The sequence below is a fragment of the Phascolarctos cinereus genome, unplaced genomic scaffold (assembly GCF_003287225.1).
Source record: "Phascolarctos cinereus isolate Bilbo 61053 unplaced genomic scaffold, phaCin_HiC Scaffold_5;HRSCAF=322, whole genome shotgun sequence".
Taxonomy (NCBI): domain Eukaryota; kingdom Metazoa; phylum Chordata; class Mammalia; order Diprotodontia; family Phascolarctidae; genus Phascolarctos; species Phascolarctos cinereus.
In genome coordinates this window covers 7901857-7916059 of record NW_027555958.1, presented here as the reverse complement: position 1 = coordinate 7916059, position 14203 = coordinate 7901857, and the positions used below count along the sequence as shown (strand labels likewise).

At 43.1% G+C, this 14203-nt stretch overlaps 1 protein-coding gene across 1 annotated transcript in view; it reads left to right on the top strand.

The window, feature by feature from the left end:
- Positions 1–14203, top strand: part of DRC11 (dynein regulatory complex subunit 11) — a 225896-nt gene that overhangs the window by 102292 nt on the left and 109401 nt on the right. Inside the window, exon 7 of the mRNA XM_020974919.2 lies at positions 3538–3622. Within this exon, the coding sequence (XP_020830578.1) occupies positions 3538–3622 (85 nt within the window). The remainder of the gene's footprint in view (positions 1–3537; positions 3623–14203) is intronic.

Sequence of the window (14203 nt, the reverse complement as noted above, 5' to 3'; positions counted from 1 at the left end):
GTGAGGATGCTAGACAAAACATGTCTGGCGATACCTCATTATAGCTAGGAATCAATTATGTGGCACAGTTTTATTGGCAAAGGACACCACCAGGAGCTATTCTTCATACTTTGGGATTGGTTTCTTCCATTGATAATGTCATGAACACAAATTTTTTTTTTAATTTTTCTGATGTAGTGTAGACCACTTAGGGCAGCTAGATGGCATAGTGGATAAAGTGCAGGTCCTGGAGTCAGAAAGGTTCATCTTCCTCAGTTCCAATCTGACCTCAGACACTAACTAGCTTTGTGACCCTGGGCAAGTCACTTCACCCTGTTGGCCTCAGTTTCCTCATCTGTCAAATGAGCTGGAAAAGGAACTGGCAAACAACTCCAGTATCTTTGCCAAGAAAACCCCAAATGGGGTCCTGGAGAGTCAGACACAACTGAAAATGACTGAATGACAATAGCAGCAGCAGATCATTTAACATTACCTATTATTCACTGGAGTTGGGATTTGTACGTTTCTAAATGTTTCTGAGCATTGACTCCCTGAGTAAAATTTGAAAAGAAAGCATGGGACTTTTCTCAATGACAAGAGTTGTGGAATATGCAGTAGGGCAAGGTTGAAGGGCAATAATTTAGCTATTACAAGCATCCTCACTTTGCTTGAGAAGCAACAGCCCATTCTGTTAAAAAAAAATACCTTTCAGACATTGTGGCCCTTCAAATCTTTTGCCTGTGAACTTGGGTCTGATGGGAACCACATTGCTTATTACCTTTCAGATTGTCATCTCTAGAAGAAACTTCATTGATGCACTCATTGTCACTGGACTCAGATGAAGACTATTCTTTCTCTTCCTCAAGTATTGCGATTGTAGCATTGGCAGCATCGAATTCACTGTCTAAAATTTCACCTAGGATGTTTCTTGTTAGTTCTAAAATTTTTTCACCAGAGAATCTCTCGGTTTTTGTCTGTAAGGACACAAAGGAAATTGTATTGCTATTATAACCAAACTATACATTCTGAAAATCTGAAAAAAAAAAGAAAACTTTAAAATAAGTTAGTAAAGTAGTAGAAAATACATGAAAAGATAAAATTTTCATTTACCCTATAAATATGTTATTCACAAGGTTTTATTAATGATGACTTCTACTGGTGTTCCAAGGAAAAAAAGACTAGTGGACAAAGGAATGCTCCACAGAAATAAATGTAGCAGCATCGCCTCTTATTTACAACAAAACTATGAAGTATTTAAGCACGGGCATCATTTAACACATCTCATCCCTACAGGTAAAACCACGTTTTATTCATTTTGTTATTTGACAAATGTTTAGAATGTTAAAGACCATTGATAACAAAAATATAGAAACAGTCATATGGGTCGAAATAATAATACCGGAGCCTTTTTGAGTTCCAAGTATCTATTTCCATTTGTTTATTTATTTTTGTATCAATTGACACCCTGGGCTTTCCGATATTTTTTATGTTTGTTGTTATTATTTTTAATGAATCAATTGTTCTTTCTGCTGGCAAGTAAGTCTTGACCAGACTTATTGGCACTGAATCTTCCCAAGGAGATGCCATTTATGGGAACAGTATTTCTCTGGTAGTGGTTCTAGGAACCACTGTTTCGCCGGGAGGATGCCATTAATCTTTTTCTTGAAAATCCTTTAAATCCCCCCCAAAACAATAACAACAACAACAATTGCTGGCCTGCTCACCACATTCTCAAGAAGACTGCCGTCTTCCGTGTATCACTTCAAGTCACTACTCTGAAAACTCCATTTTCAAATCTTTGCCATAGAGTTGATTCCGTTTCAGGGAAAAACTAATCCTTGCAACCAGGACAGCTCACATGTATATCACACTTCATAGCCGACGAGCACCCCTCACAGCACGTGAAGAAGGAGGTCATGAATGGCTATCATTCCCCTTTTTTTTACAGATGAGGAAACAGGGCCCCTCAGGGAGTCTAAGAGTTGCCTGACGATCACACAGCCAGCGGGAGCCAGAGCCGGGTCGTCGGTGTCTCTGTCAGGACTTTTCTCAGCTGCCACACTGATATGGATGAAATCGTGTGCCTGAGAACACCCTTTCCTAACCAGAAAAGCGACTGCAGAAGTGAATTCTCCTTTCATGGGAAGTGCGGGGGAGACCATTGAAAGCCGCACCTCATGTAAAGGAGAGCACAATACCCTTTTGGGGCAGTCCTTTCCTTTTCTGGCTTCCCTGTTTTGTGCATCCAGGATTTGTCTGCAGTGACAGAAATCTGAAAGCTTTGGAAGAGACGGATGGTGAGGTCGATGTGTTGTGTCTGCTGGGGAGCTAGCATCCAGGGAAGGAGTCTATTGAAAGAAAAAAGGAAACTGCTGTGATGTAACCTAATGCACATCTTCTCATTTTTTCTGGATAGAATGAATTTCATTGAGCATCTAGGCTACAGAAGTATTATCAATTGTCCTGGGTCAAGATAGAGCTCAGTGTCCAGCAACAGTATCAGAGGCCAGATACAGCCCCTCTGTGACCCAGAAGTCAGGAACACCTGAGTTCCAATTCAGTCTCAGACCCTTCCGAACTGTGTGATCCCAGATCTGCCATCTGCATCAGTTCTCTAATCTGTAAAATGGGGATGATAATTGCACCTACCTCCCAAGGTGGTAATGAGGGTAAAATGAGATTTTTGTAAAGAGTTTTGCAAATGTCAAAGCACTCTCTCTATAAAAGCCAACTATTATCATTATTACTATTAAGTCATTTCTACAAGTTCAGTTACTCCCTGGGCTCAACATGGATGAACAAATAGAGTTTGAGATGTGAAACAAATCAGCTGAGCTGTCCCCTCCCCCAAACTTCAGGATGCTTGCCTTGCTGTTTACTTTTTAGATGGAGGATACCTGGTACCACCAGTCCTCATATGGTATGCCCAAATGTCACGCTATGACCTCCTTGAAATTGCTCCATGTGGCATATGAAGCCCATTTTTAAATGCAGAAGTGACATGATTATGGAAAGTATAAACATCGGAGGCCCATGGACAATTTAGCTTGTAACATAAAACGTCAAGGGGTTTTGTCAGCTTGTTGGGTCCTCTGGACGACCAAAACATGCCCAGAGTGTTTGTATTGAGAGGAGTGCTCCTGAGTTTGTCCTTGGAATTACTTCTGCCTTCTGTTTAGTTTCCCAAACCTGTGTTTATCCATTATGTGTCCTCACATTAAACAAATTAAAGTGATTTGTGCTTCCGTTTTTATTCCAAATGTCAAACACAAAGTCACTTTATATTGAAAAGAGGAGGAAGCCTATTCTCATTTAAAGGAGACTTTCTTGAATCCCAGCCATAGCGTCAGTGCCCTGAAAGGGAGGAAACCAGGCCTTGTTTATATCCAATTACTTTTTCCCATTAGAGACCTCATTTTCAGCCTGCTGATCTAAAGTGAAAATAAGACTTGTGATCACCAGTCGTTTAGAGGAATATGGAAGACTCAGTAAAGCAAATATGAAGTAGAGGCAGCTACCCTGGTATTCTGATTTCATTTTACCCTTTCCCCCCTTTAGGAATATGACTGGCACATTTCCTGATTACCCTAAGGAAGAAGAAGGAGGTTCCGCAGTTATGTTTTCAGAAAAGACTCCACAACAGGTATGTGTATAACTTAGAGATAAAATATATGTGAATAACAGGAGGGTTTTAAAGTTCAGAACAAACCAGCTCAAAAGGTTACCAAGACATTCATTGCAGCCTGCTATTTCCTTACACTAAAATGTTCTCTTGAGGTTCACTAGACCTATCATCTTTTAGGATATGATTTTAAAACACAGCCAACATGAGAACAAGTACGTCCCTTCCTTCTTGCCAGAGCTGTGGGCCAATGGGGACAAAGTGTTGCCTGCTCTAGCAAACTCAGTTGTTGTATTAACTTCACTGAACTGATTTTTCCCTGTCTTTTTTAATTCTTTTTCATAACAGATGACTCTGGGTAGGCGAGCAGGAAGGGACATATTTGGAAACGAAGGTGATTTTTTAAAAAACCCTGATATTGATAAAAAATGTTTCAAATAAATTCAGTCTTATTCTTGACTTGTCTTTGAAAAGAGATTGGATTGCACTTGATTTTCACATTCCCCAACAAACTGCATGAAGCTTGTGGGTTGTTGGGTTTTAGTTTTTTGGGGGTTTTTTGGTGGTGATTGGGAGGAGGATAGTTCCAATATCCCCACTAATTCTGTAATAGAATGGTGCCTATTGACTTCATAGATTCACTGTATATCAATTAATGCTACTCTTTAACTTGCCCTTTGGCCTTTTGGAGACCTCACTGGACTGTTTAACATTAGTGAGATAGCCATATCCTCAGAAAAGTTCCCTAAAAATGTTCTTTTGCAAAGCCATCCTGCAGTCTACTAAAAACAAATAAAGAAAAAAAAACCCTCACTGTATTTATGCAAGAAGTTTGTATTAATGGGGCCCAGCTATGGGATCAGGGTGCTAAGTCTGGAGGGGGCCTCGGAGGGAACTGGGGTCAAGGGGGGGTTAAGTGACTTGCCCACAGTCATAGGGCAAACAAAACCATGAGACTCATGGAATGTCTATGTGTGTGTGTGTGTGTGTGTGTGTGTGTGTGTGTGTGTGTGTGTATGTGTGTGTGTTTGTGTGTGTAAGTGTATGTATCTGTATGTGTGAGAGTGTGTGTGTATGTGTGTGTGTGTGTATGTGTGTGTATATGTATGTATGAGAGTGTGTGTGTATATGAGTGTATACATGTGTGTGAGTATGTGTGTATGTGTGAGTGTGTATATGTGTGTGAGTGTGTGTGTCTATGTGAGTGTGAATGTGTGTGTATTAGTATGTGTGTGTGTGTGTGTGTGTGTGTGTGTGTGAAGGAGTGCACCTCTGCTTGCTGGTATACATGCAGCATCCCTAGTCTTCAGTCCAGTTACCAAATACATTCATTTAGAGCAGTGAAGACCTTTGCAGACCAATGAGCCCAATCCCACCAATGTCATTCCCTTAGTCACCAAAAAACAAACAAACAACAAGTGAGACAAATGTGAATCCCATGCAGCTCGTCTCCAGGAGTTCCCTCAGCACGGTGCTTTGCTGCCATTCTGCTCCCTTGAATCTCTCAAACTCTTCAGACAATAAGAGGAGAGCCTGTGATGGCGCACACTGGGGAGGCGCCTTTCTGATCTCTGTCGGAGTGGAGACAAGAGGCCCTTGGGGCTTTATCCTTTCTTTCTTCAGGCTAATGTGAATGCCCACTGGGACTTCCCCATCCAGATTGTATCATCTGGGCCCTTCCGTAGCTCACACAGCTTCTTAAGGATCCCCAGAATGTCAGCCAAGAGCCCCCTGAAGTCCAGAGTTTTCACTTCTTCTGATCCAGGCTTACTCCAGATACCTGTTGTGTTTTTTAGATAAATGTTCCCTTTGATTTAGGTTACCTGTCACTTGGTAGCTCCCAGTCTCAGAGGCCTGAATAGGGGCATTTCTTAGAAAGGGGGGTGATTCATGCTAGGAATACTTAGTGCCCCTAAGCAGACCACAACTGGATTGTGGGAGGGAAGGCAGAAGGGAAAACCAAAACTTCTCCCTTAAGGACCACCTCGAACTGCCACACAAAACCCTCCAAACATCTCTGCAGCAGAGGGGGCCATGTGGAGAGCTTCTCTGTGGCTAGCTTAGCGAGGTCATGATGCCATCAACTCATAAATCCAGAACTAGAAGAGCCCTGAGAACTAAGGAGAGCCGTCTAATGCAGTCATCATTATACAGATGGGGAAACTGAGGGCCCGTGAGATGTTGTCATTTACTCAGGGTCACACAAATAGTAGCAGACCCAGGATTTCAAACCAGGTCCTTTGAATCCAAATGCAGTGTTTTTTTTCCCACCATGAGAGACACGTGATGGTCTAGCCTATGCTTATTGTTCATTGTGCCATTACTAGTAGTTTCACAGCGTTCGAATCTATAAATCTATCACTTAGGCTGTTAGCTTTCATATATTTGCCCATGTCTTCTTTGGGGTCCATAGTGTGGCCAGTTTTTATATAAATTGCATGGCCTTTAAAACAGAGGTTATATTCTTTGCCTATCCCATTTGGTTCACTATATAATTCTGTGAGATCTTGTTTGTTTAATATTTTGTTTAACTCAGTGACTTCTCTGTTATTTAAACTTTTTGCTAGATTTATCTTATTCTGATATCGAGGTATTTGAATTTCTTGCTCATTGTTTTATTTGTTTCTTCTTGCAACACTGTAAGGTCTTCCCTTATGAATTTTGTTGCAAAATTGTTAGGTGTGCATATATTTGAGAATGATATACTAATGTTTTACTTAGAATCTTTTAACATTATATAATGCCCTCTATCTCTTTTGTAAGATAGCTATGCAGTAGCGGAAAGAGAAATGGTCTTATTTAGGAAGACCAAGGTTCAACTCTAGCCTCTGACTGGCAAGATTCTTCATCTTTCAGTACTCTATGCAATTCTCTAAGACTTTAAACTTCAGAGGAGGTGCTGACCTACAGTGATAAACATAATTTCCTCTGACAGTCCCCTATACACATGAAATCACAGTTCCTGTCTTTATCCTTTCTCTCTCTCTCTCTCTCTCATTGTTATCCAACTTTCTAATATCATCAGAACCACAATTTTTTTTAAATAAATTGGCAGTAGTATGGTAAAATATATTGTGAGAATCTATTTATGTATTTTGGGATTAAAATTTCACCTGTCAGCATAACGTTGGATTCTTCTCTTTAAATCATTCTATGACTTTTATGTTTCATTTGTCCCATTTGTCCCAATTGCTTGTCTCTCCTTGGTTCATTCTGTCAGAAGCAGATGTGTACTTTTTATTCTGATTACTTTGATTAGGGATCCACATTTAACAGTCCTTGCCTCAACAAAGTTCCACTCTGTCTTTTACATTATTAACATAAACTTTCACTTGGGGATATTTCTGCCCACTCCTCTTCCCTTCCCCCTCTTTGGCTTCTTTCCTCCATGTCTCTGAAAACTGTAGTGATTTAAATAGGGCAAGTTCCCTGAGGGTTCTTCTACTCTGTAAGCAGCTGGTGTGTCTCCCATATTTTAAATGCTCGCCTTTTGAGATGGGAGGCTAGTTGGTTGTCCAGTGTCTCACCTGAAGTAATCTCTCTGTAAACTTTACAAAGCCTGATTGCTTTTCAGATAGCCATCTGCTGCCCTGAGAAAGCAAAAGAGGTTTGGCTAGGTCGATAAGTCTGGCCTCATGGTGCAGATTCTGTGAACCTCCCTTGCAAAAGACACCATGGTCCTCCTCAGAGCAATAATGACTTTTTGCACCTTGGACAGATGGCCCCAAAGGCACCCTAGATAGAGAGAGAGTGTGGGTGATGCTCCATCTGAGTAGCAAGCAAGGATATCATGAAACTTGCTGGAGTAACCGCTCTCCCACTCCCTCCTGCCAGCATGATGTTTGGAAACTTTCAATATGGAAAAAAAAAGGCTTGGCTCATTGTTTGGGATCACAACAGGGTCCCATCTAGAAAGGGTGGAAAAATGAGGCCAGAACAGGGATGATGAACAGGGAAAACAAGGGAGGGATATCAGCACTGGAGGCTGCCGGGAAGTTGGAGAACAGGCTAGGAAATGAGAAAGTGTGATGGTGGGATGTTAGGAGGTTTCTTCAGAGAAGGGATTTTCAGATTCAAGATATAGAGGCAGAATGACTTTGGTTGATAAGATCTCAGGTACAGTAATCATGCTAATCATATCCATTGATTGAGAAAATTGGGGGAACACCATTGGGTAGCTCTGGAGCCAATATCAAGGAGACTAGACACCCCCAACCCGCATAAGGTACTGGAGAGCCCTGTGGGGGAGGGGTGAAGTGTAAGCTCCCTGACCTCCAGGCAGTGGGGCCCAGGAGAGTCTCTGCCACTTAAGAATTCAGGAAAGTTTTAAAATCAGCTTGTATTTCATTAAGCACAAAAGCATCAACATGTATTAGAGGCCAAAGGGGGGATACCCAGCTCTGAATCCTGCCTCAGCAACTTACTAGCTGTGTTACCCTGGGCAAGTCACTTACTCTCTCAAATCCTTCAGTTTCCTCATCTGTCAATGGAGATAAAAAAAATCTTATAACCCTCTAATCCCAGGGTTATTGAGAGAATCAAGTGAGATGATATCCATCAAAGCTCTTCGCGAACCCTAAAGTGCTGTATAAATATGACATGTTATTGTTGTTAGGATTGTAAGTTTGATAGTAACATATACGTGTGTATTCACACGCACACACAGGCCAGACTTTTTTATCCGTTACACAGAAGGCACGTCGGCTTCTCGACTATCCTGAGTCAGCCCCCTGCATTTCTAGCTAGAGCTAAATGAATAGCACAGGGCCAGTGCTTTGGGGCGTACATGGATTGCTACACCCTGGCAGTAATTCTCGGGTCCTCAAGAAGTCTTTTGTCCACAGGTTGGGAACGATTGCCCTGAACCACATTGTTCTTGGATTGTTATTCGTGGAACTCCAATTGATTTCTTACTTTCCTCTGGGCTGTTGTTTGCAATGAATAACAAGGCTCCCCAACCTCAATCTAAGTAGTTTTAGGCAATAACAGAAAAGTACAAGAATAACTCTTTTTTTCGCCATGAAGACTGAATAAATACCCACCCCCTACTCCTGAGAATATGTTGAATTGATCAACATGGCCTCTTGGCCAACCCCAATGAAAGAAACTCCTCCACCCTCCCCCAAAATCAATTCATTGTAAGCTTTTGCGATGAACCCAAGCTTAGATATGTTTCTGCTGTCTTTTGTACATTTGAATATACTGAGGAGCGTTCCCCAAATACTCACTGTGACCTCTCCAGGCTGACTGGGCTCAATTCCAAAGGACAGAGTGAAGTACCTTGCCCCACGGATATTTCTTAAGCCTTCGCCATAAGCAAAACAGAGTTTCCAACTGTGTACATTTGTAGATCTGTTTCTATTGGCAAGCCAAGGAGAAATTGGGCTTGGACCAGCTTAATGCTCATCAAGCCAGGCAAATTTTGGGGTTCGTCATTTCCAAATAAAATCACATTTCCCTCAGTGTAGGATAGATACAAAGCCCTGCAGAACGGCTCCGAGTATGGCCGTCACTAGTTTGGCAGGAAGATCATGTTTTAGCTTCCTAGTGAAAACTCAAAACCTCAAGAAGGTTCAAATAGAAAAGCCCATCGCATTGATTCTCGACAGATAGATAGCTGAAACGGAGAAGTCTCTCACAAGTGAATACCAGCAGTGACCTCAGCCCCTCCTTACTTACTGCGGTGACGATAAGTAGCCCTCTCTGAACTTTGCTAAGAGCGAATTCATTGCAGTTAAGCTTCATCTAAATTCATTTCAAAATGGAATGGGGTAGATGAGAGCAATCGTGTACACACACACACACACACACACACACACACACACACACACACACACACCCCCTTAGAGTTTAAATTAGAAACATGTGCTGAAGTCAAAAGGCTATTGTTGGCCCTTATAAACAGCAGGGGACTGGTCCAGCAGCTAATCCCACTCCTTTTTCCCTGGGGTACACACTTCAGGGTACCTGCACAGTTAGGCTTGCTGAGATGAGACACACGACTCCAGGATATAAAAACAAACAAACAAAAAACCTCTACCCAAATGGTAGGCCCCACAGTGCCATGCCTTTGAAATACTAAGGGAATTTTCCTTCCTTCACTGAATTCCTCTGCTGGACAAAGCTTAGCTGCCCAGCGGCTTATATCCTACTTTCATGGTCTATGAACCCAGAGAGGGAGAGTTTGAGGAGATCTAAGAAATCCTCTAGTTTCCTGCCTTCACTTGGCAGATTATGAAACTGAGGCCCAGAAAAGAAAAGTCACTTCCCCCCCCCATCTCCATAGTGATGGGGCTGGCACCAAAATTCAGGGCCCCTCCTTTCCAGCCTAGTCCTTTTTGCTTTACCAGGCTGTCCTGGGCCTCATCTGCTAAGGGACACCATTGTTCACAGACCTCTTGCCTGGAGTCAGGAAGACCAGAGTTCAAAACCGATCTCAGACACTTACTAGCTGTGTGATCCTGGGTAAGTCACTTCTGCCTCAGTTTCCTCATCTAGAAAATGGGGATAATAGCACTGACTTTCCAGGGTCGTTGAAAAAGCTCTTTGCAAACCTTAAAACACTACATGTCAGTTTTCAAAAATGCACTTGAGGACCATCAAGGGTAAGACTAGGCCGGCCTCCTGTGGTCCTAGTGGAAGTCCAAGGAAGCTCAGCCCTGAAGATGACTAGCAGGTTTGAAGTCTCCTCTTCCTGCTTTCCTGCCCCGGCAGTCTAGGGCCAACGTCAGTAGAGCCCTCGCATGTGAGGCTGCCCAGGACAGGCCCCAGAGAAGATGGAGCAGCACGGCCACACCGCATGGACAGGAGCTGGACAGGCCCAACGCCGTGGCCTGTCCTGCCTCCATCTTAGCAATGGGAAGTTCAAAGCCCTCAGCCCAGAAGATGTGCTGCCAATACTGGGCTCCCGGCCCCTGTTGTCCCTGGAGTCCTCTGGCCCTATCGGCTCCCTGTACCTGAAGGAAAGGTTTACAGGAGGTCTTCTTCAAGGGCCGAGAGAAGTGCAGAGGAGACTTAGATGTGCCCCCTCCAGCATCTTCTCTGACTTCCAAGTAAGGAGGGGGAAAAGCTTGGCGATCGTCCTCAGTTCTTTATGGCATGTAAAAGTAAGCCCGTGGATTTTGTATGCTAAGGGGTCAGCCCAAGGTGGCTGCCTGCCTGTCAAAAGTGTCCCACCACAATCAAGCCTCAACCTACCTTACAAGCTTTATCTCCTACTCCTCATCTTCAGGGGTATTCTACTCCAACTGAATGAGGCTCTGCCCTTCTACTTTCCCCCCAAATAACTGTCTCCCACAGAAGTTTTCTTATGTGCATGACTGTCACTGGGCAAAATGACACACTTTTGGAGGGACAATTTTCTATCACCTTGGATTGGAAGAAAAAAATAAATAGTGACCTCATGAGAAGACAACATTAGACTGCTTTTAGAATCAAGAACTGGGTTCAAATCCTTCCTCTGACACATACCACCTGTGTGACCTTGGACAAGTCACATTGCAATGTGATCTATTCATTTGTCAAATGAGAGGGTTTGACCAGATGGCTTCTAAGATCACTTCCAGCTCAAAGTCTGGGATCTGAGGGTCCTAAGCAGAGGTATGGGGTGGGAGGTTAGGAAATAACTCACATTATCCTATTAATATTCATAAGATTATTTTGCTAGGAATTTTTCTCAAGTATGACAAACTGACACCTGCTGTTTCTTTGACATGTTGTAAACTCTAAGAGTTGGTCTGTGCAGAAAATGCTAATGGAGATTGGGATCCCAGTAGACCCCACCTTCTAAGGGGAAGGGTGGAAATGCCCTCGGGGCTCTACTCACCATCAAGCCTGTAAAGAATTTCTTGGCTATCTCTGATCACTGACATTCCTTCGAATTGCCATCTATAATAATGGGATTAACATTCCCGCTGTGCACGCAAATTGTTTCATTTCATATGTGATATTGCTGGTTGCCTGATAGATTGCCTATTATTTTCAAATTTGTGTCCATTACTTCATGATTCAAGATGGGAGCTTAGTGGTGTAAAATGCCTCCCCCACAAAAAAAAAATTAATTATAGAGTCAACCCAACTTAGTATTTGCCATCAAAAGCTAGTTACCATCTGTGAGCAGATGATGCATTTCCCCTTTTAATTTCCTGATATTGGTCAATCTCTAGACATTTCCTGAGGACCTACTCTGTACTAGGTGCTTCCTGGGTGCTAGAGGTACAAAGATGTCCTGCCCTTAGTTAATAGCCCCGCCTACTTCTAAGCTGATTGTGAAGAAGGAAAAGACTTTTTGGCTGTTGCTGTTACCCCTTAGAGACCCCCCTCCTCTTTCCCCTTCCCAGCCCCAGGGTCCAGAACCCAGTCTCCTCCTGTTCTCTTCACCACTCATCAAATCTTCACCCCGGAAACACAGTCCGTCCTTGAGACTTAGCAATCCTTTTACACTTTGGGGTGAATTTGAGATGTCAACAAGCCTGAGTGAGTAAGGAGAGGCAAAGCTCAGGTGAGGCATTTGTACCCCCTGTGCACTTTTCAAAAAATCTGTCATCTCTGTGGTGGTGAGTACCCAGAGCTGTGAATCTTCTCTGTTACACACATGGCTTAACTTAGCAAAAAGTAAATGCCTACAATCCCATGGAAGGGGAAGTTTCTGACCTTAAAAATAAATACATTTATGAAGGAAAAACAGCATAGGGTAGTAGCTAGAGAGCTATCCTTCCAGTCAGGGAGACTTGGATTCGAGTCCATTCTCTGACACATTACTGGCTGCGTGACCCAGGACAAGTCACTTAACCTTTACTTCCTGGAACAACTCTAATAGTACAGGTTCAGAACAGATGTCCATCAGCATTGACAGGGAATGAGACCTCTCTAGGGTGTCTTTAGTCTGCTGTAATCACAGGTTCAGTCCAAAGAGGAATTAAACTCCTGTAATCCCAGCCGCTGGGAAATGAATGTTGAATTTGAGTGTAGCTAGTGGTCTAATTTGCACAGAATTGAAAACGTTTGAGAAGTGGTCATGTGACAAAATGCTGGAAAGGTCACCAGAGTGAGATGGAGGAAGCCTTTAAATGACAGGCTGAAGATTTTATTTTTTATCTTTGAGATAATAGGGAGCCATTTAAGGTGTTTGAGCAGGGAAGTGATGCAGTCAGCTCAGATCTATGCCTTCAGAAGATTATTCTGGCTACTCTGTGGAGAACTGATTAAAAGCCAGAGCAGGAAGCTGGGAGACCAATTAGGAGGTCTTATCAATAATCCAAGCCAGAGGTAATGAGGGCCTGAATGGTGATAGTGGCCATTTGAAAGGAGGATCCAAGGGGCATTTTTGGAGCAGAACTGACAGGACGCAATCCCTAATTGGATGTTGGGATGGGAGAGGCGAGTCAAAGGTGATCGCAGGGCTCCCTTCCTAAGGGACCAAGTCTTCATTTCATATTATATTAGCTTCCTTTTGGTTTCAATCACCCCTAATCTCTAGGAGTCTCATAAGGGATAAGCCTGAGTTTCTTTTCACATTGGTAACAGGCCAGACAGAGGAGCTTGTCCAGAAAGCAGAGGCAAGCAACACAGACTGTCCTAAAATAAGAGACTTAGAGAAAGCAGCACGGGAAATTTGTGAGGTCTGGGGATGCCTGATGGTAGAATGATAAAAGGAAGGGGCTCCCAGGATCCTCTTGTTCCTTTCTTCCCTCTCTGCTTTCCCCAACTTCAGTCCTTCTGCCTACCCCTCCTTCTCTCTTCCCACTCCTGCAGGCTTCTCCTAACCTCAAGGACAGGGTGGAGGCATGTGTGAGAGGGTGCCTACAAAGGGGCAAGGTCCATGCTGAAGATGAAGCCTCCCAGGCCATGAGAGGGGAGATAGATCATAAGCATACAGATTCCAAGCTGGAAGGGACCTTAGAGGTCTTTGAGAACCTACCCCTTCCCTGTTACATATGAGAAAACAGACTCAGAGGGGTCAGGCAACTTGCCCAAGGTTACACAGCCAGTGACAGTCTGAAGTTGGATTTGAACCCAGGTCTTCTCAGCTCCAGTTCCACAATACTATATTACCTCTCCCAGAAGTGGGGCACTAGGACAGCTTCCCACTGAACTTGAAGACACCTTAGAATGAAAAGCACTGTCAGTGTGTCCAAATCAGAAAAGCACAGACAATTGTGCTTTCTGAAAATATCCTTGCCAGCTAGAAACCATGATTGGAGTCACCGGCTTTCAGGCCCCGTAATTATGCACGTGAAGCTATTTTTTACAGTGGGTGGTGATGGATTTATGCTAATCTCACTTGCAATCTCTCACCCATTATCCTTGTGACCAGTGAATGGAACACATTTGCAAGACAGCTGGCCAGAGTTAGGGGTGTAGTCTGTAGCTGAGGAAGGAAGCAATATCTCTTGGTAATTGATTGAATGTAGGGAATATAGGAAATGAAAGAGGGAAAAATAAAAAATGACTCAGAGGTTTTAAGCCTGGGTGATTTGGATAACGGTGTTGCCATTGATGAAAATAAGAGGGTTATGAAGGGAAGTCTGCTTTGGGGAAGATTAGCTCAGTTTAGGAAGTGTCAAAACTGATGTGACCATTGATATCCAAATGGCCATCCAC